Genomic DNA, 27,384 nt, shown 5'->3' with positions numbered 1-27,384 from the left:
TATATTAGTATATTTATTCTATAATATCAATATTATAATATTGATAGTTATGTATGTTTTTAGTATTTTTTTTAAACGTTTTTATATATACATACTGTATTATATATTTATAATATTATAATATTGACAGTTATGCATGTTTTAAGTTTTCTTTTTAGTATGTATCATATTAGAATTTTATATATAATATAATTTTACTCTATAATATTATAATACTAATAGCTATGTATGTGTTTAGTTTTTTTTAATATGTATTATATTAGAAATGTATATATAATATCATTTTATATTATCATATTATTAATTCTGAAAGTTTTTAGTTTATTTTAATACTTTTAATATTATAATGTTATATATAATATTATATTAAAATATTATATATTATTAATAGTTATGTATGTTTTTAGTTTTTTTTTAAATACTTTATATTATTATACGTTTCTATATAATATAAGTTTATATTATAATATTATATATTTATAGTATTATAATATTAATAGTTATGTATGTTTGTAGTTTTTTATTAATACTTATAATATTATTATTTTATGTTTTTGATTTATATAATATAATTTTATATTATAATATTTTATACTTATAATATTAATAGTATTAATATTATTAATGTTATAATATTATAATATATTATAGTAATAATAGTAATAATATTATCTTTATTTTCTCCTTTGTTGTAAGCTAATGTCTTCTAGATGCCACCCCAGCTGTATATTGGTAGGACGCAGATTTTTAATCATTGCTCGTCCATCACCATTTCACATATCGCCATCCTTGTATTCCTGGTGTCCTCTGTACACATCACCTCCGCTCTGCTCTGCGCACCGAACATTCACATTTAATTTAAAATGTATCTAAACCCCAGAACAAAAACATAATCTATTGCAGCTTACAGGCCCATCAGATGTGATGTCTGCATTCGTTTTCTTTTTTAGACTTTTTTCCCTTATTGTCACCTGGTGATCCTGCCAGTAACTCACTTGCTGTTCTAGAGTGACACTACTATCATCTCTGTATCTATGTAACTCATAACTTTCTATGCTACACTCTTATCTGTTACACAGTTATTTCTACAGAACACCTCCCCTTTTCTTCATCCCCCATAACATAGGTGGAGGTGGTTTGTAGTCTAGAAATAAATGGGAACAATATAACTGATAACTGTGCTGCACAGGAGGTTATCGGCTCACAAGCTTTCTGGCAGGATCAATAGGTCCTCTTTGCATTTATTGAACAGATAGAACAAATCACTTTCATAGGATTTTTAAAGTGACACTAAATTCTGGTTTAGAAAATAAAATTCTATTTCAGTCTGACTTCCTGTTAGAGGGTTGGCTACAGACATTGATCAGAACACAGCCACCCTTTCTTCTCCCCCCTGAGATGGACTATAGACAATGGACTATGTATAATGTATTATGGACTATACACTACAGACTGGACTATAGACTATAATAGAGAAAAATCCCCCTTAACAGGACTGTAGTGGCCCAAATAATTAAATCTCTAACACTCAGAACCCCCCCAAAAAAAAAAAAAAAAAAAAAAAAAAAAAGGGTATATAAAATTTGAACACATTTTGTTCAAATTTTATATACATTTTTTATTTGTCTGATTCTGTATGTTAGAGATTTGATTATTTGGGCCACTAAAATCCCGTTAAGGGGGAATTTTCTCCATTATCTCTACTATTTGGGATGTGGGCCCACTTCATTGCTCAACCATACCACAAGTCTTTTGGAACTATAGACTATGCACTATGGACTGTACACTATGTATTATGTATTATGGACTATACACTACAGACTGTACTATAGACTATGGACTATGCACTATACACTTGACTATAGACTATGAACTATGGACTATGCACTATACACTTGACTATAGACTATGAACTATGGAGTATGCACTATAGACTTGACTATAGACTATGAACTATGGACTATGCACTATAGACTTGACTATAGACTATGAACTATGGACTATGCACTATAGACTTGACTATAGACTATGAACTATGGAGTATGCACTATACACTTGACTATAGACTATGGACTATGGAGTATGCACTATACACTTGACTATAGACTATGGACTATGGAGTATGCACTATACACTTGACTATAGACTATGGACTAAAGACTGGACTATAAAATATGGAATTGTGTACTATGTACTATGGACTATACACTATAGACTGTAGTATAGACAATGTATTATGTACTATAGACTATACACTATAGACTATGGAGTATAGACTATGTACTATGGAAAATGCCCAGTAGACTAGACTATAGACTGTAGATGATGGACTATGTCCTATGCCCTATAGACTGGACTATAGACTATGCACCATAGATTGGACTATAGACTGTGGACTATGTACTATGGACTGTGTCCTATAGACTGGACTATAGACTATGCCCAATAGACTGGATTATAGACAATGCCCAATAGACTTGACTATAGACTATGGAATATGTACTATGGGCTATGCCCTAAAGACTGGACTATAGACCATTGACTATGTACAATGGATTATGGACCATGCGCAATAGACTGGACTAGGCTATGGACTATAGACTATGCCCAATAGACTGGACTATAGGCTATGGACTGTAGACTATGGACTATGTCCTATAGACTAGACTATGGATTATAAACTATGCCCAAATGGACAGGTCTATAGACTATGGACTATGTCCGCCCTATAGACTATACCCAATAGACTGGACTATAGACTATGGACTATGCATAATAGACTGGACTATAGACAATGTACGCCCTATAGACTATGGACTATGAACTATGGACTATAGACTATTGACTGTAGACTACTGACTGTGGACTACGGACTATTGATCATGGACTATAGATTGGACTATGGATTATAGATTAGTGTACATAGAGCGGTGTACATGACCACACACAGTGTGCTCTGCTCATTCCAAACAAAGGGAAGTGAGGTGGGAAAAGGACAGGATCGGGAGCTCACAGAGGACAATACAAGGGGACAATTTCATGGAAAATAGATTACAGGACTGTTAAGTAGTGGATGTGTATGGCTATTATTTGGAGAATAAGGATATCATTTAGTGTCACTTTAACAGGCCAAAATGGAGCCAATCAGAGTGGTTCATTGTTGGGGGTGTACATACACTTTAGCACAATGCAGAGGTCTCTGAACACCATTCTGAGTTCTCTGTGTTTTTCCATTACTAATCATACATTGGAGTGATTGTATGCGCACCATTCACACAGATCTCCATCCGACCACAACGGTTATAACTCATGGTTTGTGCTCACAAGAGGATAACTCTTCCAATGTCTCAGGTTGTGTGTGTGTAGATGGGGGGGTGTAGATGGGGGGTGTGTAGATGGGGTGTGTGTAGATGGGGTGTGTAGATGGGTTGTGTAGATGGGGTGTGTGTAGATGGGGTGTGTAGATGGGGTGTGTGTAGATGGGGTGTGTGTGTAGATGGGGTGTGTGTAGATGGGGTCTGTAGATGGGGGGGTGCAGATGGGGTGTGTGTTGATAAGGTTTGTAGATGGGGTGTGTGTAGATGGGGTGTGTGTAGATGGGGTGTGTGTAGATGGGGTGTGTAGATGGGGTGTGTGTAGATGGGGTGTGTGTAGATGGGGGTGTGTAGATGGGGTGTGTGTAGATGGGGTGTGTGTGGATGGGGTGTGTGTAGATAAGGTCTGTAGATGGGGTGTGTAGATGGGGGGTGTGTAGATGGGGGGTGTGTGCCTGGGGTGTGTAGATGGGGTGTGTGTAGATGGGGTGTGTAGATGTGGGGGTGTAGATAGGGGGTGTAGATGGGGGGGTGTAGATGGGGGGGTGTAGATGGGGTGTGTAGATGGGGGGGTGTAGACGGTGGGGGTGTAGATGGGGGGTGTAGATGGGGGTGTAGATGGGGGAGTGTAGATGGTGGGGGTGTAGCTGGGGTGTGTAGATGGGGTGTGTGTAGATGGGGTGTGTGTAGATAAGGTCTGTAGATGGGGGGGGGTGTAGATGGGGTGTGTGTAGATGGGGGTGTAGATGGGGTGTGTAGATGGGGGGTGTAGACGGTGGGGGTGTAGATAGGGGTGTAGATGGGGGGTGTAGATAGGGGGTGTAGATGGGGGGTGTAGATGGGGGGTGTAGATAGGGAGTGTAGATGGGGGGTGTAGATGGGGGGTGTAGACGGTGGGGGTTTAGATGGGGGGTGTAGATAGGGTGTGTAGATGGGGGGTGTAGATGGGGGGTGTAGACGGTGGGGGTGTAGATGGGGTGTGTAGATGGGGGGTGTAGACGGTGGGGGTGTAGATAGGGGTTGTAGATAGGGCGGTGTAGATGGGGTGTGTAGATGGTGGGGGTGTAGATGGGGGGTGTAGATGGGGTGTGTAGATGGGGGGTGTAGATGGGGGGTGTAGATGGGGTGTGTAGATGGGGGGTGTAGATGGGGGTGTAGATGGTGAGGGTGTAGATGGGGTGTGTGTAGATGGGGTGTGTAGATGGTGGGGGTGTAGATGGGGGGTGTAGATGGGGTGTGTAGATGGTGGGGGTGTAGATGGGGTGTGTAGATGGGGGGTGTAGACAGTGAGGGTGTAGAGGGGGGTGTAGATGGGGTGTGTAGATGGTGGGGGTGTAGATGGGGAGTGTAGATGGGGGGTGTAGATGGGGGTGTAGATGGTGGGGGTGTAGATGGGGTGTGTAGATGGGGGGTGTAGACGGTGGGGGTGTAGACGGTGAGGGTGTAGATGGGGTGTGTAGATGGAGGGTGTGTGTAGATGGGGGGTGTAGATGGGGGGGTGTAGATGGGGGTGTAGACGGTGGGGGTGTAGATGGGGTGTGTAGATGGGGTGGTGTAGAGTGGGGTGCAGATGGGGGGGTGTAGATGGTGGGGGTGTAGATGGGGTGTGTAGATGGGGTGTGTAGAGTGGGGTGTAGATGGGGGGGTGTAGATGGTGGGGGTGTAGATGGGGTGTGTAGATGGGGTGTGTAGAGTGGGGTGTAGATGGGGGGGTGTAGATGGTGGGGGTGTAGATGGGGGGGTGTAGATGGTGGGGGTGTAGATGGGGTGTGTAGATGGGGTGTGTAGATAGGGGGGTGTAGAGTGGGGTGTAGATAGGGGGGTGTAGATGGGGGGGTGTAGATGGGGGGGTGTAGATGGGGGGGTGTAGACCGTGGGGGTGTAGATGGGGTGTGTAGATGGGGTGTGTAGATAGGGGGGTGTAGAGTGGGGTGTAGACGGGGGGGTGTAGATGGTGGGGGTGTAGATGGGGTGTGTAGATAGGGGGGTGTAGATGGGGTGTGTGTAGATGGGGGTGTAGACGGTGGGGGTGAAGATGGGGTGTGTAGATGGGGGGTGTGTAGATGGGGGGGTGTAGATGGGGGGGGTGTAGATGGGGTGTGTAGATGGGGTGTGTGTAGATGGGGGGTGTAGATAGGGGGTGTGTAGATGGGGTGTGTGTAGATGGGGGTGTAGACGGTGGGGGTGAAGATGGGGTGTGTAGATGGGGGGTGTGTAGATGGGGGGTGTAGATGGGGTGTGTAGATGGGGGGTGTAGAAAGGGGGGTGTGTATATGGGGAATTTATGCCTAAAGGGGTGGGCGTGCAGGTTAATGCTGGATGCTGCGGGGGGGGGGGGGTTGCTGACACATGATGTCTACAGTTTGGCATCTTCTCCCTGGGCGCTGGGTGACCAAGTCCCACCACTGTCTACTAGTACGGGACATTTTAGCCTCCTGGCCCAATCAACACAAAAGAACAAAGCTTTGTGTATTTTATTATTATTTTTATTATTAACAATATAACTTTTTTTCCTCTCTTTTGTCTTCTAGTTCTTCACAAGCAGCCCCGGGAAGTGTGTCTCTGCCTCTTGGAGTTGGGCAGGATAGCGGCAAGGTAGGAGAACTCCGCATGGAGCAGATTCACATTTTCTACATATTTTACGTCTCAGACTTTTTTTCTCCCTTAAAATAACATTTGTCTTGAAATAATAAACCTTTTTTTTTTCTCTTGTAATAATATACCCCGTAGAACTGGAGCGTTCAGTGTGACCGATAATGAACATCTTGTGAGCAAATGTGAGAGGGAAAGACGGAGGGCTCAGAACTCCACTGTGGTGTTTTAAAGGAGAAGTCCTAAGCAAAAAGATCAGGGAATGTTTATATATTATTATTATTGTACAGGATTTAGCACCAACAGATTGCATAGTGCTCTACGTTATAAAGGGAGACCATGAGAACTTGCAATCTAATAGGGAGGGTCAAGTTATACCAAAGGTAATAACTGTCAGGGATTAACTGTTGAAGAAAGTAGTAGTACAGTTGTTAGGTGGAGGTGGGATAGGCTTCCTGGAAGGGATGAGTTTTCAAGGACAGAGAGTGTAAAAGATAGCAGGATAGACTGAGGTAGGGAGTTCCAGAGGATAGGAGAGTCTCTGAAGAAGTCCTGGAGAGCAGGAGGACTGTTTGGGTGATATTTTGAGATAGAGTTGATGATGTAGCCTGGGGAAGAGTTGTGGATGACTTTGTATGTCGCTGTTAGTATTTTGATGTGTTAGGTGATCAGAAGTCAGTGGAGGGACTGGCAGAGAGGGGTGGTTGACAATGAATGGTCTGGATATGTAGCCTGGAGCAGAGGTGAAGGGGAGCTAGTGGAGGGATTGGTAGAGAGGAGTGGTAGACACTGAGCGGTTGGTGATGGAGTTCGAAGAAGAGGTGAAGGGAAGCCAGTGGAGATATTGGTAGAGAGGGATAGTGGACACTGAGAGGTTGGTGATAGAGCTCAGAGCAGAGGTGAAGGGAAGCCAGTGGAGATATTGGTAGAGAAGGGTGGTGGACCTTGAGTGGTTGGTGATGTAGCCTGGAGCAGAGGTGAAGAGAAGCTAGTGGAGGAATTGGTAGAGAGGAGTGGTGGACACTGAGCGGATGGTGATGGAGTTCGAAGCAGAGGTAAAGGGAAGCCATTGGAGATATTAGCAGGCGGGATTGGTGGATCTTGAGCGGTTGGTAAAGGAGCTCAAAGCAGAGGTGAAGAGAAGCCATTGGAGATATTGGCAGAGGGGGTTGAAGGACCTTGAGTGGTTGGTGATGGAGCTCGGAGCAGAGGTGAAGGGAAGCTAGTGGAGGGATTAGCAGAGAGGGATGGTGGACAATGAGTGGTCTGGATATGTAGCCAAGAGCAGAGGGGAAGCAGAATTGAAGGGAAGCCAATGGAGATATTGGTAGAGAAGGGTGGTGGACCTTGAGTGGTTGGTGATGTAGCCCCGAGAAGTAAAGGAAAGCCAGTGGAGGGATTGGTAGAGAAGGATGGTGGAAACTTAGCAGTGGTGATGGAGTTCGAAGCAGAGGTGAAGGGAAGTCATTGGAGATATTGGTAGAGGAGATTGGTGGACTTAGAGTGGTTGGTAATGTTGCTTAGTGCAGAGGTGAAGGGTAGCCAGTGGAGGGATTTGGGTGGTTGACAATGGTTTGGATATGTAGCCCCTAGCAAAGGCGAAGGGAAGCTAGTGGAGATATTGGTACAGAGGAGTGGTGGACACTGAGCTGTTGGTGATGGAGTTCTAAGCAGAGGTGAAGGGAAGCCAGTGGAGAAATTGGCAGAGGGGGTTGGTGGACCTTGAGTGGTTGGTAATGTAGCTGAGAGCAGAGGTGAAGGGTAGCCAGTGGAGGGGTTAGCAGAGAGGGGTGGTATACAATGAGTGGTCTGGATATGTAGCCCAGAGCAGAGGTGAAGAGAAGCTAGTGGGGGGATTGGTAGAGAGAGATGGTGGACAGCGAGCTGTTGGTGGTGGAGTTCGAAGCAGAGGTGAAGTAAAGCCAATGGAGATATTTGTAGAGAGAGTTGGGGGACACTGAGCGGTTGGTGATGTAGCCCAGAGCAGAGGTGAAGGGAAGCCAATGGAGATATTTGTAGAGAGAGATGGGGGACACTGAGCGGTTGGTGATGTAGCCCAGAGCAGAGGTGAAGGGAAGCTTTTGGGTGGAGCTTTGCTTTAATATTAAAACCTTCACAACAATAACCCCCCCCCCAAAAAAAAAAACTGTTTGTAGTAGAAAAATCCACACCACCCTGAAATCATGGACCAGGTTTTTTTGCTTGACAATTGCGTGAGCGTTGTGTGGGTGGCATTAGGAAATGTGGGAGGGGCGTCTGGCAAATGGAATTACAATATCTGCAAAGTTATTTTCATGTAAAAAATGGATATCGGGGAGAGAATTGAAAGGAACGTTTTTCTTTTTCATGGCTTTCCAGGTTAATCCAGGACCGCTGGCTGCTCCGTCTCCTGCAGAGATTTTTTAGATCTGAGAACGTCTCGTTTTTCCGTTTTTATTTTTCCCGTCATTCTATAAATAGCCAAATGCGTTTTCCTGCCATCTTCCAGCGGGCTGTGTAATATCGCTGCGATTTGGGCAGACGCGAGAGCCCTGGCTCCTCCAGCAGGTTCTGTTTTTATGTGCAGGTGTCGGCCCGCAGCCCAGAGGGAATTCCAAGATTTACGGCCAGAGGCCAGGCAGACAGGAAGCCGATGGAATTTTTGTAGCCGTTCCCTCTCGGCTCCACCGAAACGCTTCATTCCGACGGCTGCAATAACAGGCGAGACCGCTGCTTCTAATAAAGCCTGACGTTGGCACCCCATTCCCGACCACACACATTGCAATCCGGTGGGATCGTCCTTCTATCTCACGTTTAGTTCCAGAGCCTCCATCCAATACCAGACGATAGGCGAGAAGGATGGGATGTCTTCGTTTGAACTGTCGCATTGCAACGTCTTTGTGATGGTGGCAATTGGCATTACCCCCCCCCCCCAACCTCCACCCCCTTTAGCTGACAGCTGAATGTAATGGCAATTAAATCTTGAGAAATAAACAGCCCCCCCCCCCCACTTCGGGTCTGGTATGGATTTTAAAGGGAATCCCATGCCAAAATGTAAGAGAAAAATGGCATGGGAGTCCCCCCCCCAAATCCATACCAGAACCTTGTCTGAGCATGCAGTAAAAGGGGGGGGCGAGCAAGCCCCCCCTAAACCATACCAGGCCACATGCCCTCATTATGGGGGGGTGCTTTGGCGTAAGAGGAGCACACCCCCAAAAACACCTCATGTTAATGAGGACAAGGGCCTCTGCCCTACAACCCTGGCCTGGTGGTTGTGGGGGTCTGTGGGCAAAGGGGCTTATCGGAATCTGGAAGCCCCCAGATCCTGCCCCCCCCCCCCCCCATGTGAATGAGTAGAATGTTTGTTATTTCAATGGAAATGAATTTAGCTGATTTAAACTGAAAGTTCAATCTGGCCTTAATAAGTCATAAAAATTGTGACCCCCCCCAGATAATTCAGGATATATTGATCATTTTATCAAGGGGATATTTTAGCACTTACCTTATTCCTCAGCAAACAACTTAGGCTTTGTTCACACTGATCCAACGTGGGCAGTTCCTTTGGCTCTGGAATGGATGAAACCTCAAGCCAAATTTATACAAAAAAAATGGCGCCCCCCCCCCCCCCAATCCATACCAGGCCCTTCTGGGATCTTGAGGGGGAACCCCATGACATTTTTTCAAAAAAATTGCTTGGGGTCCCCCCCAAGACCATACCAGACACTTATCCGAGCATGCAGCCCAGCATGTCAGGAAAGGGTGGGGAACGAGCAAGCCCCCCCCTCCTAAACCATACCAGACCACATGCCCTCAAATGGGGGGGGGGGTGCTTTGGCCCCCCTGCCCCAAAGCACCGTGTTCGCATGTTGATGGGGACAAGGGCCTCTTCCCCAAAACCCTGGCTGGTGGTTGTGGGGGTCCGCGGGCAGGGGGGTTATTGGAATCTGGAAGAAAGGCCCCCCGGATCCCGCCCCCCCCTTATGTGAATGAGTATGGGATGCATTGTACCCCTACACGTGCACCAAAAAAAAAAAAAAAAAAGTGTAGAGTTAAAAAAACAAGAGACGGTTTTTGACAGGTCCTGTATTAAAAATGAAAAATGTCCCCCCGTCGCAGCTCCGTCTTCTTTCTCTGCTTCCTCTGCCAATGTCTTCTTCCTCCTCCTACGCTTCCGAGCGCACCTCCTCAGATGCTGGCTCCCGCCGTTCTGACAGCTCCCGCCGTTCTGACAGCTCCCTGTCCTGCCTGACAGTTACATAATTACATAGTTACATAGTAGGTGAGGTTGAAAAAAGACACAAGTCCATCAAGTCCAACCTATGTGTGTGATTATATGTCAGTATATGTATATCCCTGTATGTTGTGGTCGTTCAGGTGCTTATCTAATAGTTTTTTTGAAACTATCGATGCTCCTCGCTGAGACCACCGCCTGTGGAAGGGAATTCCACATCCGCTCTGATAGTAAAGACCCCTCTACACAGTTAAACCTCTTTTCTTCGAATTTTAATGAGTGGCCACGAGTCTTGTTAAACTCCCTACTGCGAAAAAGTTTATCCCTATTGTGAGGTCACCAGTACAGTATTTGTATATTGAAATCATATCCCCTCTCAAGCGTCTCTTCTCCAGAGAGAATAAGTTCAGTGCTCGCAACCTCTCCTCATAACTAAGATCCTCCAGACCCTTTATTAGCTTTGTTGCCCTTCTTTGTACTCGCTCCATTTCCAGTACATCCTTCCTGAGGACTGGTGCCCAGAACTGGACAGCATACTCCAGGTACGGCCGGACCAGAGTCTTGTAGAGCGGGAGAATTATCGTTTTATCTCTGGAGTTGATCCCCTTTTTAATGCCAATATTCTGTTTGCCTTGTTAGCAGCAGCTTGGCATTGCATGCCATTGCTGAGCCTATCATCTACTAGGACCCCCAGGTCCTTTTCCATCCTAGATTCCCCCAGAGGTTCTCCCCCCAGTGTATAGATTGCATTCAGATTTTTGCCACCCAAATGCATTATTTTACATTTTTCTACATTGAACCTCATTTGCCATGTAGTCGCCCACCCCATTAATTTGTTCAGATCTTCTTGCAAGGTATCCACATCCTGCGGAGAAGTTATTGCCCTGCTTAGCTTAGTATCGTCTGCAAATACAGAGATTGAACTGTTTATCCCATCCTCCAGGTTGTTTATATAGCTATGGGGCGTAGCCATCAGATGACGTCACCCTGAGACCCCGTCCTCTTGTGACATCACGGACAGAGTCCCCCCTGCTCCCAAGCACCCACCCCCCAATGTTGAGGGCACGTGGCCTGGTATGGTTCAGGAGGGGGAGGAGGGCGCTCGCTCGTCCCCCCCCCCGTTTCCTGATTTGCCAGGCTGCATGCTTGGATAAGGGTCTGGCATGGTTTTGGGGGGGGGGGCAGCACCATTTATTTTGGCGTGCGGTTCCCCTCAAGATCCATACCATACCAGACTCTAAGGGCTTGGTATGGATTTGGTATGGAAGTGAGGGATGCTCGCTTGTCCCCTCCCCCCTTTCCTGACTTGCTAGGCTGCATGCTTGGGTAAGGGTCTGGTATGGTCTTGGGGGGACTCAACATCATTTTTTTTATTTTGGCGTGGGGTTCCCCTCAAGATCCATACCATACCCGACTCAAAGGGCCTGGTATATATTTGGTATGGAAGGGGGGGGGCGCTCGCTCGTCCCCCCATTTCCTGATTTTCCAGGCTGCATGCTTGGATAAGGGTCTGGCATGGTTTTAGGGGGGGCCAACACCATTTTTTTTTGGCGTGCGGTTCCCCTCAAGGTCCATACCATACCAGACTCAAAGGGCTTGGTATGGATTTGGTATTGAAGGGCGGGGGGGCGCTCGCTTGTCCCCTCCCCCCTTTCCTGACTTGCTAGGCTGCATGCTTGGGTAAGGGTCTGGTATGGTCTTGGGGGGGACCCAACACCTTTTTTTTTTTTTTTTGGCGTGGAGTTCATCTCAAGATCCATACCCTACCAGACTCAAAGTGCTTGGTATGGATTTGTTATGGAAGGGGGACAGTGGCGCTCGCTCGTCCCCCCATTTCCTGATTTGCCAGGCTGCATGCTTGGATAAGGGTCTGGTATGGTCTTGGGGGGGACCCAATACCATATTTTTTATTTTATTTTTTTGGCGTGGGGTTCTCCTCAAGATTCATACCCTACCAGACTCAAAGGGCCTGGCATGGATTTGGTGGTGGAGGGGGGGGGGGCACACCGTTTTTTCAGGGGATTTTACATTGCTAACATTGCATACACTTGAGATTTGTCTCATTGCCACAAGTCGGATCTGTTAAGAGGATGATCCCACTTGGAATGCGACTTCCATTCAAATCAATGGGCGAAAATCGTGCCCAAGTCGGACCAAGGTAGTGCAGGGAGCATTTTCAAAGTCGGACCAGTTAAGACGGCTCTCATAGGGTGCCGTTGATTTTGACATATCATGCGACTTGTGCTCTCGAAGTCGGAAGCGCACGTCGGACAAATCTGAACCCTTACTATGATTAGCGAATTGCTGCATTTTCAAGGTATGTTTACAGGTGACAGGTGCTGCTTAATTATGGCTGCTCTACATCACCACCTGTTGGCCATAAGTGGTACTGTCACAATTCTTTAAAAAATATATATTTTTGATAAATGTTCTTGATTTGGGTCCTGCAGCTTCTGTTTTTGCACCTGCTTTGAGGACAGATGAAGCCCCAGAGGTGTGTGTGTGAGTCTCTCGGCCTCTTCTTGAAGTCCTTGGTGACACCCCCCCCCCCCCCGGTCACATGTCTATGTGGTACGACCTGGCAGTAGTTGTGCTTGTCTATAGGCTGTCACTGTAAGCTAACCACCCTTTCTGATTGGCAGGTTTGGCGTGGAGCCGCCTGGTTTGATAAAACTGGAGAAGGAGATTGAACAGGAAGAAACGCTCTCGACCCCGACGCCGTCACCGTCCCCTTCCCCGACAAAGTCGGCGTCTGGAAAAAAGAGCGCCGGGAAGCTATTAGATGACGCGGTAAGCATATATTAATGTGATGGTTAGAAACATCAAATAAAAAATAATCATCAGGAAAATAATAGTTTAAAGTTATTGTAAAGCCTCGTTTTTTTTTTCTATAAAAAGAACAAACATGTTATACTTCCCTGTTCTGTGCAGGTGGTTTTGCCCTGATTGTCCTCTTCTTCTCGGGTCCCCCTTTGGCTCTCCTGGCCCCTCCCTCCTGTTGAGTGCTCCCACAACAAGCAGCGTGCTATGGGGGGCACCCGGGCCGAGTCACAGCTCCCTGTGTCCATTCTGACACAGAGCCCAGACCTGGCCCCGCTCCCTCTCTCCCCTGATTGTCTAGCTGACTTTGACTGACAGCAGCGGGAGCCAATGGTGAGACGCTGATGTGTCTCAGCCAATCAGGAAGGAGAATCTGAATGGCAGAGATACTCGTCGACATCTCTGGACAGAGGGGGACCTCAGGTAAGTATTAGGGGGGGGGCTGCACACAGAAGGCTTTCTATCGTAATGCATAGAATGCACCTTCTGTCTTTACAACCACATTAAGAGGAGAAGGGGAAGAAGGAGTTAATTGGAGCCGATCGGGGTAAACTGAGCTTTAAATAGGAACAGGTGGAACAAACAAACAAAAACTTTTTTTTTTTAACTTGTCGGGTTCTTTAACTGACATCATATACAGATAAAATCTCATCCTTCTGATATTTGTAGATATAATAGTGAATAGAGTAAACACAAAAGTAACAATGTTACTTTGTATCTCTCTATCTCCTGTCTGATCAATGTTTATAAACAATGTTACTTTGTATCTCTCTATGTCCTGTCTGATCAATGTTTATAAACAATGTTAATTTGTATCTCTCTATGTCCTGTCTGATCAATGTTACTTTGTATCTCTCTATGGCCCCTTTCACACGATCGGACCGTTCAGGTCCGCCTGTCAGTTTTGACGGCGGACCTGAACGGGCTCTCCATGTTAGCCTATGGAGCGACGGATGTCAGCGGAGACATGTCCGCTGACATCCGACCCCGTCCGATCTGCAAAAAGCAGACGGATGGCCCTACGTCCAGATCCGTCGCTGGCGGATCGGATCGGGTGAGATCTGATGAAAACGGACACGCTGTCCCTCCATAGGCAGCAGCGGCGCCTGACAAGCCCCTCCCAGCTCAGTGAGCAGAGAGGGACCTGTCATCTGCCGGCTCAGCGGAGATCAATGGAGAGATCTCCCGCTCAGCCGGCGGACCGAGGCGGGCTCCGTGGGAACGGAGTGTGCCTTGTGTGAATGAGGCCTATCTCCTGTCTGATCAATGTTTATAAACAATGTTACTTTGTATCTCTCTATCTCCTGTATGATCAATGTTTATAAACAATGTTGCTTTGTATCTCTCTATCTCCTGTATGATCAATGTTTATAAACAATACTACTTTGTATCTCTTCATCTCCAGTTTGAGCAATGTTTATAAACAATGTTACTTTATATCTATCTCCAGTCTGATCAATATTTATAAACAATGTTACTTTGTATCTCTGCATCTGTTGTCTAATCATTTATTTTGTAACCCCTGGCTGTCATTTTGACAGCCAGGACTTTGATTAGCACACAGTGGAGTGAATAGATTGTATGAAGGCCTGCACTGAGGCATACAGATGTGAGTCCAGTGACGGACCGGTGTGCTGAGCTGCATACAAGGTGTAGAAATAGACACTGAGGGCTCTGGCTGTATTGTTATCCTTTTAGAGGCAAGTTTTCATATTTTGTCAGCAGAACCGCAGTCTAACCCCTCTCCCCCCCCCCCCCCTGTGTTTCAGGTGCAGCACATTTCTCAGGACCCTCCATGTAAATGCCCCAACAAATTCTGTGTGGAGCGCCTCTCTCAGGGGAGGTATAAAGTGGGAGAGAAGATCCTCTTCATCAGGGTAAGTGATATGAGAACTGTCATGGCTGACTCGCTCTTAAAGGAACAGACCTCGGGGCTGACATTATACTTCGGCTTTTCATTATCTGGCGAGTTACTGACTTAAAGCAAGCATGTAGCCAGTGAAGTCTAAAATGCCAGTCAAAAAACTGTCCTGGAGCTCCAGTCAGTGGTTTTGCCTAGGCTGAGATGATGTCATCAGTCTGCTGCGGGTAGGAGGAAGCATTTCCCCAGTCTCCCCTCCCTCTGTGATCAGGCTGCAACACTGTAGCAAGTCACAAGGTGAGAGGCTGAAGCGGGGGTTGGGGGTACCAAAGTTTGTTGCTGTTGTATGCAATTTGAAGGTTTGACATGTTTGGTATCTATTTACTTGACGCAGCCTCTTCTTTTATATTGTACCCAAAAAAAATGGGTAATATATTTGTGTGTCCTGAAAATTTACTTTAGTGCATTTAAAAAAAAAAATGATAGACTGTTACACTAATATTGTGTGACATAAAAATCTGGTACTACCACTATTATATTCGTCAGGGTCTCTGCTTTCTGAAAAAAATATATAATATTTTAAATATTTTTTTTTATTTATAATAATTTTATTTTAAATTGCATTTTCTGATTAAAATTTTATTTTATTTTTTATATTTTTATTTTATTTTAAATTCTATTTTAAACATTTTAATTTTAATAACTTTTTTTCAGGGTCTCTGCTTTCTGAAAAAATATCATATTTTAAATATTTTCTTTTACTTATAATATTTTTATTTTAAATTTATTTTATTTTAAAAATGTTAATTTTTTTATATATTTATTTTATTTTAAATTATATTTTAAATATTCTAGTTATAATAATGTTTTTTTCAGGGTCTCTGCTTTCTGAAAAAAAATATCATACAGTATTTTAAACATTATAAAAATAAATATTTTCTTTTCTTTTAATTTTTGTTTTATTGTTTTAAATTGCATTACATTTTTTTACATTTTTATTTTATTTTAAATTACATTTTAAACATTTCAGTTATAATAATTTTAAAGTGATATTAAAGGTTTGTTTGTTTTTTTTAAAAATAACAAACGTTGACAGTAGTGGGAGACAATGGCTCCCACTGCTGTCTCAGCCAATGAGGAGGGAGAGACCTGGATTGCTGGATCAAGCGGGGGGCTCAGGTAAGTATTATGGGGGGGAAGGTTTTTGACCTTCATACATAGAATGCACCTTCAGACTTTACAATCCCTTTAAATAATCTTCAGACCTAAAATTATTTTTAAAATTTGTTAAAAAAAACTGTTCTGTTAATGAATAGAAAATGCTGCGATGATCGGCTGCTCAGGCTTTGTCAGCTGTTTCGTGTTGTGAAGAGTTCCTGTCCTGGAGACACAACAGGAAGTGAGAGGGTGAATGTCCCCGATGGGGACCCAGACAGCAATAAAAGCCTGACAGATGTTCTATTCCTTCCCTACGCCTTCCAAGGCAAAAAGAAAGCTGTTGCTATAGTAACGCCTGTAAAAGACCCTTTCATTATTATTATTATTATTATACGAGATTTATATAGCGCCAACAGTTTACGCAGCGCTTTACAATGTATAAGGGGGACAACACAATTACAGTACAATACAAAAGGTACAGGAGGGCCCATTTCCTCCAAGCTACATCCCACTGCAAGATTGTACCTCACCCTATGATAGTCTCTAAGGAATGACTCTGACATAAGGGGGGGCTCTGATGGGGATCCTGATGTATGGGGGGGACTCTGATGGAGACCCTGATGTAAGGGGGACACTGATGGAGACCCTGATGTAAGGGGGACACTGATGGAGACCCTGATGTAAAAGGGGGCATTAATGGGAACACTGGATGTAAGGGGGACACTGACGGGGACCCTGATGTATGGGGGGGACTCTGATGGGGACCCTGATGTAAGGGGCATTGATGGGGACATCGAATGTAAGAGGATTCTGATGGGACCCTGATGAGAGGGGGGCTCTGATGGGGACTCTGATGTAAGGGGGACCCTTATGTGGACTCTGATTTAACATATTTCCGGTCCCCCAGTGAGGAAGTGGTGAATGGTAAAGCTTCTAATGATGAATACAGGAACATCCCACCCATAAATTGGCGGCCGGACACGTATCGGGGACACATATCGGGGACAGGTATCGGGGACAGGTATCGGGGACAGGTATGGGGGACACATATCGGGGACACGTATCGGGGACACATATCGGGGACAGGTATCGGGGACAGGTATGGGGGACACATATCGGGGACAGGTATGGGGGACACATATCGGGGACAGGTATCGGGGACAGGTATGGGGGACACATATCGGGGACAGGTATCGGAGACAGGTATGGGGGACACATATTGGGGAAACGTATCGGGGACACGTATCGGGGACACATATCGGGGACACGTATCGGGGACACATATCGGGAACAGGTATCGGGGACACTTATCGGGGACACGTATCGGGGACACATATCAGGGGCACATATCGGGGACACATATCGGGAACAGGTATCGGGGACACTTATCGGGGACACGTATCGGGGACACGTATCAGGGACAGGTGTCGGGGACAGGTATCTGGGACACATATCTTGGACAGGTATCGAGGATGCGTATTGGGGACAGGTAACAAGGACAGGTATCGGGGACAGGTATCGGGGTCACGTATCAGGGACACATATCGGGGACAGGTATCGGGGACAGGTATCGGGGACACATATTGGGAAAACGTATCGGGGACACGTATCACGGACAAGTATCGGGGACACATATCGGGGATACATATCGGGGACACATATCGGGGACAGGTATCGGGGGACACATATCGGGGACAGGTATCGGGGACACTTATTGGGGACACGTATTGGGGACATGTATCAGGGACAGGTAACAGGGACAGGTGTCGGGGACAGGTATTGGGGACACGTATCGGGGACAGGTATCGGGGACAGGTATCGGGGACACAAAAATGGGGGACAGGTATCGGGGACAGATATCGGGGACACATATCGGGGACACGTATCGGGGCCAGGTATTGGGGACAGGTATTGGGGACACAAATCGGGGACAGGTATCCGGGACATGTATCCGGGACATGTATCGGGGACACGTATCGGGGACACATATGGGGGACACGTATCAGGGACACATATCGGGGACACATATCGGGGACACATATGGGGGACACGTATCGGGGACACATATCGGGGACACATATCGGGGACACGTATGGGGGACACGTATGGGGGACACGTATGGGGGACACGTATCGGGGACACTTATTGGGGACACGTATCGGGGACACTTATTGGGGACACATATCGGGACACATATCGGGGATACATATGGGGGACACGTATCGGGGACACGTATGGGGGACACGTAGGGGGACACTTATCGGGGACACTTATCAGGGACACATATCGGGGACACATATGGGGGACACATATGGGGGACACGTATCAGGGACACATTAGGGGGACACATATCGGGGGCACATATCGGCGACACGTATCGGGGACACATATCGGGGACACATATCGGGGACAGGTATCGGGGACACTTATCGGGGACAGGTATCGGGGACACTTATCAGGGACACGTATCGGGGACACGTATGAGGGACAGGTGTCGGGGATGCGTATTGGGGACAGGTAACGGAGACAGGTATCGGGGACAGGTATCGGGGACAGGTATCGGGGACACGTATCGGGGTCACATATTGGGGAAAGGTATCAGGGACAGGTATTGGGGACAGGTATCGGGGACAGGTATCGGGGACAGGTATCGGGGACACATATCGGGGACAAATATCGGGGACAGGTATCGGCGACACTTATCGGGGACACGTATCGGGGACACGTATCAGGGACAGATAACGGAGACAGCTGTCGGGGACAGGTATTGGGGACAGGTATCGGGGACAGGTATCGGGGACACGTATCGGGGACACGTATCAGGGACAGATAACGGAGACAGCTGTCGGAGACAGGTATTGGGGACAGGTATCGGGGACACGTATCGCGGACAGGTATCGGCGACACTTATCGGGGACACATATCGGGGACACGTATCAGGGACAGATAACGGAGACAGGTGTCGGGGACAGGTATTGGGGACAGGTATCGGGGACAGGTATCAGGGACAGGTATCGGGGACACGTATCGCGGACAGGTATCGGGAACAGGTTTTGGGGACACATATTGGGGACACGTATTGGGGACATGTATCAGGGACAGATGTCGGGGACACGTATCGGGGACAGGTATCGGGGACACATATCGGGAACAGATATGGAGGACAGGTATCCGTGACAGGTATCGGGGATAGGTATCGGGGATAGGTATCGGGGACACGAATCGGGGACACATATGGGGTACACGTATTGGGGACACGTATCGGGGACACGTATTGGGGACACGTATCGGGGACACGTATGGGGAACACATATCGGGGACACATATCGGGGACACGTATGGGGGACACATATGGGGTACACGTATTGGGGACACGTATCGGGGACACGTATTGGGGACACGTATCGGGGACACGTATGGGGGACACATATCGGGGACACGTATGGGGGACACGTATGGGGGACACGTATCGGGGACAATTATCGGGGACACATATCGGAGACACATATCGGGGACACTTATTGGGGACACATATGGGGGACACGTATGGGGGACACGTATGGGGGACACTTATTGGGGACACTTATCGGGGACACATATGGGGGACACATATCGGGGACACATATGGGGGACACGTATCAGGGACACATATGGGGGACACATATCGGGGACACTTTTTGGGGACACATATGGGGGACACGTATTAGGGACACATATGGGGGACACGTATCAGGGACACATATGGGGGACACATATGGGAGACACGTATCGGGGACACATATCGGGGACACATATCGGGGACACATATCAGGGACACATATCAGGACGGGTTTCCTTGGATACAATGAATTCCTCCTTCGATGTGAGATCGAATGTCCCCGGAGATTCTTCCTCCTATTGAATTATTCAGTAGTAAAATCAGCGTTTGTATTTTATCCGGAGCTGAGCGGACGGCGTTGGGCATCGATCTTGGTTGGGGGCGCGCAGCGAGGACGCGCCGGGTTCCTCAAGAGCGACTTCCAACCGCGAACCCAACTTGAGGGGTGGGACGTAATCCGGTCGCCTTGGTAACAGAGCGGGGACGTCTCTTGGGGGATTCGCAGGCAGCATTAGCAGTGAGTGATGTGCGCGGCTCGGCCGCTGAGCGGGATTGATGTCTGTTTAGTACATTAGCACATTATAAATCGCCCCGATGCTTTGCCCGCAGCCGCCCTGTGAAAATTAAACACGCACCTCATTTATGATATAAGTTTGTATGATTGGAGCCGGCCATCTCCTCCATCACACTCCCCCCTCCCCTCCCCCATCATTCATTTAGAGCGCCCGCCGCAATTTCTCATTGCTATTCCGTTCCCTGCATCCATCCGGCCATACCTCTTAAAGTTGAAGTTTATTCTGTTTATATTTCCCTTTTCTGTTTTCATTAAATAACGTATTTAGGACATCATCACCCGGTCTCTGTACTTCCCTCTGCAATGTAGGCAGATCATGGCTGGTGGGAGGGGCTGTACACAGCTTCCTGATAACAACACAGCACCTTGCCTCCTCTTAGCAGCCCTCATGCAAGCAATGGGCTGACCCTTTAGAGAAGTTATGCAAATGCCTAGATGAATATGAACTTGAACGTGAACATGTTGTCCCTGAAGTTGATGTGTTGAAAGCAGAAAAAAATGGACAAGTGTAAGGATTGGAGCGACTTTGACAAGGACCACATTGTAATGGGTAGACGACTGGGTCAGAGCAACTCCAATACTGCATATCTTGTGGGATGTTTCTGGTCTGCAGTGGTCAGGAATGACCAAAAGTTGTCCAAGGAGGGAGAACCAGCCAACTGGTGACAGGGTCATGGGAAGCCAGGGTCATTGATGGAAGGGGGGGGCACATTAATGGAGGAGGGGAGGGAAGGCTCATTGATGGAGGAGGGAGGGAAGGCTCATTGATGGAGGTGGGGAGCGAAGGCTCATTGATGGAGGTGGGGAGGGAAGGCTCATTGATGGAGGTGGGGAGGGAAGGCTCATTGATGGAGGTGTGGAGGGAAGGCTTATTGATGGAGGTGGGAAGGGAAGGCTCATTGATGGAGGTGGGGAGGGAAGGCTTATTAATGGAAGTGGGGAGGGAAGGCTCATTGATGGAGGTGGGGAGGGAAGACTCATTGATGGAGGTGGGGAGGGAAGGCTTATTGATGGAAGTGGGGAGGGAAGGCTCATTGATGGAGGTGGGGAGGGAAGGCTCGTTGATGGAGGTGGGGAGGGAAGGCTCATTGATGGAGGTGGGGAGGGAAGGCTCATTGATGGAGGTGGGGAGGGAAGGCTCATTAATGGAGGCGGGGAGGGAAGGCTCATTGATGGAGGTGGGGAGAGAAGGCTCATTGATGGAGGTGCGGAGGGAAGGCTTATTGATGGAGGTGGGGGAGGACTCATTGGTGGAGGGGAGGTTCATTAATGGAGGTGGGGATGGAAGGCACATTGATGGAGGTGGGGAGGGAAGGCTCATTGATGGAGGTGGGGAGCGAAGGCTCATTGATGGAGGTGGGGAGGGAAGGCTCATTGATGGAGGTGGGGAGGGAAGGCTCATTGATGGAGGTGTGGAGGGAAGGCTTATTGATGGAGGTGGGAAGGGAAGGCTCATTGATGGAGGTGGGGAGGGAAGGCTTATTAATGGAAGTGGGGAGGGAAGGCTCATTGATGGAGGTGGGGAGGGAAGACTCATTGATGGAGGTGGGGAGGGAAGGCTTATTGATGGAAGTGGGGAGGGAAGGCTCATTGATGGAGGTGGGGAGGGAAGGCTCGTTGATGGAGGTGGGGAGGGAAGGCTCATTGATGGAGGTGGGGAGGGAAGGCTCATTGATGGAGGTGGGGAGGGAAGGCTCATTAATGGAGGCGGGGAGGGAAGGCTCATTGATGGAGGTGGGGAGAGAAGGCTCATTGATGGAGGTGCGGAGGGAAGGCTTATTGATGGAGGTGGGGGAGGACTCATTGGTGGAGGGGAGGTTCATTAATGGAGGTGGGGATGGAAGGCACATTGATGGAGGTGGGGAGGGAAGGCTCATTGATGGAGGTGCAGAGGGAAGGCTCATTGATGAAGGTGGGGAGGGAAGGCTTATTGATGGAGGTGGGGAGGGAAGGCTCATTGATGGAGGTGGGGAGGGAAGGCTCATTGATGGAGGTGGGGAAGGAAGGCTTATTGATGGAGGTGGAGAGTGAAGGCTCATTGATGGAGGTGGGGAGGGAAGGCTTATTGATGGAGGTGGAGAGTGAAGGCTCATTGATGGAGGTGGGGAGGGAAGGCTTATTGATGGAGGTGGAGAGTGAAGGCTCATTGATGGAGGTGGGGAGGGAAGGCTCATTGATGGAGGTGGGGAGGGAAGGCTCTTTGATGGAGGTGGGGAGAGAAGGCTCATTGATGGAGGTGCGGAGGGAAGGCTTATTGATGGAGGTGGGGGGGGACACATTGGTGGAGGGGAGGTTCATTAATGGAGGTGGGGATGGAAGGCTCATTAATGGAGGCGGGGAGGGAAGGCTCATTGATGGAGGTGGGGGGAGAAGGCTCATTGATGGAGGTGGGGAGGGAAGGCTCATTGATGGAGGTGAGGAGGGGAAGGCTCATTGATGGAGGTGGAAAGAGAAGGCTCATTGATGGAGGTGGGGAGGGAAGGCTCATTGATGGAGGTGGGGAGGGAAGGCTCTTTGATGGAGGTGGGGAGAGAAGGCTCATTGATGGAGGTGCGGAGGGAAGGCTTATTGATGGAGGTGGGGGGGACTCATTGGTGCAGGGGAGGTTCATTAATGGAGGTGGGGAGGGAAGGCACATTGATGGAGGTGGGGAGGGAAGGCTCATTGATGGAGGTGCAGAGGGAAGGCTCATTGATGGAGGTGGGGAGGGAAGGCTCATTGATGGAGGTGAGGAGGGGAAGGCTCATTGATGGAGGTGGAAAGAGAAGGCTCATTGATGGAGGTGGGGAGGGAAGGCTTATTGATGGAAGTGGGGAGGGAAGACTCATTGATGGAGGTGGGGAGGGAAGACTCATTGATGGAGGTGGGGAGGGAAGGCTTATTGATGGAAGTGGGGAGGGAAGGCTCATTGATGGAGGTGGGGAGGGAAGGCTCATTGATGGAGGTGGGGAGGGAAGGCTCATTGATGGAGGTGGGGAGGGAAGGCTCATTAATGGAGGCGGGGAGGGAAGGCTCTTTGATGGAGGTGGGGAGGGAAGGCTCGTTGGTGGAGGTTGGGGGGGGGCTCATTGATGGAGGTGGGGAGGGAAGGCTCATTGATGGAGGTGGGGAGGGAAGGCTCATTGATGGAGGTGGGGAGGGAAGGCTCATTGATGGAGGAGGGAGGGAAGGCTCATTGATGGAGGTGGGGAGCGAAGGCTCATTGATGGAGGTGGGGAGGGAAGGCTCATTGATGGAGGTGGGGAGGGAAGGCTCATTGATGGAGGTGTGGAGGGAAGGCTTATTGATGGAGGTGGGAAGGGAAGGCTCATTGATGGAGGTGGGGAGGGAAGGCTTATTAATGGAAGTGGGGAGGGAAAACTCATTGATGGAGGTGGGGAGGGAAGACTCATTGATGGAGGTGGGGAGGGAAGGCTTATTGATGGAAGTGGGGAGGGAAGGCTCATTGATGGAGGTGGGGAGGGAAGGGTCGTTGATGGAGGTGGGGAGGGAAGGCTCATTGATGGAGGTGGGGAGGGAAAGCTCATTGATGGAGGTGGGGAGGGAAGGCTCATTAATGGAGGCGGGGAGGGAAGGCTCATTGATGGAGGTGGGGAGAGAAGGCTCATTGATGGAGGTGCGGAGGGAAGGCTTATTGATGGAGGTGGGGGAGGACTCATTGGTGGAGGGGAGGTTCATTAATGGAGGTGGGGATGGAAGGCACATTGATGGAGGTGGGGAGGGAAGGCTCATTGATGGAGGTGCAGAGGGAAGGCTCATTGATGGAGGTGGGGAGGGAAGGCTCTTTGATGGAGGTGGGGAGAGAAGGCTCATTGATGGAGGTGCGGAGGGAAGGCTTATTGATGGAGGTGGGGGGGGACTCATTGGTGGAGGGGAGGTTCATTAATGGAGGTGGGGATGGAAGGCACATTGATGGAGGTGGGGAGGGAAGGCTCATTGATGGAGGTGCAGAGGGAAGGCTCATTGATGGAGGTGGGGAGGGAAGGCTCATTGATGGAGGTGAGGAGGGGAAGGCTCATTGATGGAGGTGGAAAGAGAAGGCTCATTGATGGAGGTGGGGAGGGAAGGCTTATTGATGGAAGTGGGGAGGGAAGACTCATTGATGGAGGTGGGGAGGGAAGACTCATTGATGGAGGTGGGGAGGGAAGGCTTATTGATGGAAGTGGGGAGGGAAGGCTCGTTGATGGAGGTGGGGAGGGAAGGCTCATTGATGGAGGTGGGGAGGGAAGGCTCATTGATGGAGGTGGGGAGGGAAGGCTCATTAATGGAGGCGGGGAGGGAAGGCTCTTTGATGGAGGTGGGGAGGAAAGGCTCGTTGGTGGAGGTTGGGGGGGGCTCATTGATGGAGGTGGGGAGGGAAGGCTCATTAATGGAGGCGGGGAGGGAAGGCTCATTGATGGAGGTGGGGAGAGAAGGCTCATTGATGGAGGTGCGGAGGGAAGGCTTATTGATGGAGGTGGGGGGGGGACTCATTGGTGGAGGGGAGGTTCATTAATGGAGGTGGGGATGGAAGGCACATTGATGGAGGTGGGGATGGAAGGCTCATTGATGGAGGTGCAGAGGGAAGGCTCATTGATGGAGGTGGGGAGGGAAGGCTCATTAATGGAGATGTGAGGTGAAGGCTCATAGATGGAGGTGGGGAGGGAAGGCTCGTTGATGGAGATGGGGAGGGAAGACTCATTGATGGAGGTGGGGGAGGGAAGGCTCATTGATGGTGGTGGAGAGAGAAGGCTCATTGATGGAGGTGGGTATGGAAGGCTCATTGGTAGGGGGGAGGGTTGGCTCGTTGATGGAGATGGGGAGGGAAGACTCATTGATGGAGGTGGGGGAGGGAAGGCTCATTGATGGAGGTGGGGAGAAAAGGCTCATTGATGGAGGAGGGGAGGGAAGGCTCATTGATGGAGGTGGGGGAGGGAAGGCTCATTGATGGAGGTGGGGGGAGGCTCATTGATGGAGGTGGGGGGAGGCTCATTGATGGAGGTGGGAGGAGGCTCATTGATGGAGGTGGGGAAGGAAGGCTCATTGATGGAGGTGGAGAGATATGGCTCATTGATGGAGGTAGGGATGGAAGGATCATTGATGGAGGTGGGGTGGGCTCATTAATGGAGGTTGGGGGGAGGAAGGCTGATTTATGGAGGTGGGGAGGAAAGCCTCATTGGTGGATGTGGGGAGGAAATGCTCATTGATGGAGGCGGAGTAGGAAGGTTTATTGATGGAGGTGGAAGGCTCTTTGATGGAGGTGGGGTTCTCATTGATGGAGGTGGGGAGGGGAGGAAAGGCAAGGCTTATTGATGGAGGTGGTGGAGGGAAGGCTTATTGATGGAGGTGGGGGGGCTCATTAATGGAGGTGGGGGAGGGAAGGCTCATTGATGGAGGAGGGGAGGGAAGACTCATTTATGGAGGTGGGGAGGGAAGACTTATTTATGGAGGTGGGGAGGGAAGACTCATTTATGGAGGTGGGGAGGGAAGTGCTGACCCATGTCCACAGCTAAAAGAGCCTTCAATGGGCACATGAGCATCTGAACTGGACAAGGAGCAATGGAAGGAAGTGGCCTAGTCAAGAATGGTTTGGGGAACCTCTAAATTCTCCAGATCTCAATGCAATCGAGCATCTTTGGGATGTGCTGGAAAAACAAGTCTGATCCATGGAAGCCCCACGTCGCGATCTACTGGAATTAAAAGACCTGCTACTGACGGCTTGGTGCCAGATACCACAGCATACTTTCAGAGGTCTATTGGGATCCGTGCCTCAATGGGTTATGGTGGGTGGTCATAATGATATGGCGTATGGTGGACTCTGGAATCCCTGTTTTATAAATAGGTAGCAACCAGATAACTGCTCCCTCCCAGGGGAATGAGTACAGGGTACCCCTTACCTATTCCCACAAAGAGTTAAATAGTAGAGCCCACCTCAGTTTGCCCACCATAGACTTCAGTGGTGTTCGAATTCGGGTTTGACTGAATTGCTGGTGAATTGGACATGTTTAAGCAATGCTCGTCATTGCAACCTTAGGGCAGGAATACCTTTATACAGGTCACGATCTCCATTGGCCAGAAATCGACGCTCACTTCCTGTGCGTTCTGGGAAAAGAACCTTCAAAATAACAAAGTAACAGTTTTCCATAAAACCCGATGTTTCTCGGAATCTGCCAATAGCGGTGTGCGCGGCTCTTGAGACCTCCTCTCAGCCATCCTGGCAGTCTGATCCCCTGGCTCTGACCTGGAACTCTGAGATTTAATTAAAACTCGCGGACAGCTCACTGTCAAAAATTGTCCTCTGTCGGAGAACGATGGGGGGAGGGGGGGCCTGAATACATCACCTTAATGGTCTCTGCTGACCTTTGCAGGTATTAAACCTCTGTTTTGTTTTCTTAAACCGCAATTATCACCCAGTGGGCTCATGTACAAAAAAAAAAGATTGTCATTGACCTGTTGTGTATAGATGTATCCAGGAAGAGCTCTGCCATGTATGAGGTAAAAAGCCAAAAAAACCTGAGAAAAATCCTCAAAATGTCCAAGAATAAAATAACAAAATCTAAGAAAATTCCTATTTTCTTCTCTTTTATGTTACAATCTTAAAGCTGAACTCATGACACAAAAACCTTTGTTTAAATATTTTCCTTAAAAGCCACAAAGGATATAAATCCACTTTGTGTGCACCAAATGCCTTTGCAATCCCAGATATTACCTTGTAAAAGTATCGGTGACATCATCACTGTGCTGTGCATAGCCCGTGCAGACAACAGAGCTGTAGGAGGGGCTCAGTAGGCCACACCCTCTAGAGGCTGCCTAAAGAGAACTACAAGAGAGGGCGGAGACAAGACCAGTCACCCTACACAAAAAGAGAGAGCAGAGCTGTGGGAGGGGCAATCAGGCACCGCCCACTAGAGGCTGCCTAAAGAAAACTACAGGAAGGGGTGGAGACAAGACCAGTCACCCTGCACAAGGAGAGAGAGCAGCAGTGACCGGTCTTACAAGAAGTCTCACACTGGATTACTGCACAGATCTGGAAAAAATACACAAAGCTTACCAAGATTCAAGAAGAAGACCCATGGCCAATGGATTTACTTGCAATGTGCCTCTGAATTTGCTAGAAAATGTGACTACCCCGGCAAAGCCCCCTCCCTCCTTTCACATCATTGCTTGTATATAGTAGCTTTCCATATAAAGCAGACTCCACATCTTTTCCAAAAATGCTTTCCAGCATCAATTTTTACCATAATATGACAAAATTGCAGCATTTCCCCCCCCCTCCCC

The 27,384-nt window shown here is 48.4% G+C and overlaps 1 protein-coding gene across 3 annotated transcripts in view; it reads left to right on the top strand.

The window, feature by feature from the left end:
- GAS2 (growth arrest specific 2) overlaps positions 1-27,384 on the top strand; it is a 108,779-nt gene that overhangs the window by 58,711 nt on the left and 22,684 nt on the right. For all 3 annotated transcript variants that reach the window (XM_073604019.1, XM_073604020.1, XM_073604018.1), the window contains exons 5-7: positions 5,846-5,909; positions 12,759-12,906; positions 14,706-14,813. In XM_073604019.1, coding sequence (XP_073460120.1) covers positions 5,846-5,909; positions 12,759-12,906; positions 14,706-14,813 — 320 coding nt within the window. The remainder of the gene's footprint in view (positions 1-5,845; positions 5,910-12,758; positions 12,907-14,705; positions 14,814-27,384) is intronic.

The sequence above is a fragment of the Aquarana catesbeiana genome, linkage group LG11, assembly GCF_042186555.1.
Source record: "Aquarana catesbeiana isolate 2022-GZ linkage group LG11, ASM4218655v1, whole genome shotgun sequence".
In the NCBI taxonomy this organism is placed as follows: domain Eukaryota; kingdom Metazoa; phylum Chordata; class Amphibia; order Anura; family Ranidae; genus Aquarana; species Aquarana catesbeiana.
This window is presented reverse-complemented; position numbering and strand designations above follow the sequence as displayed.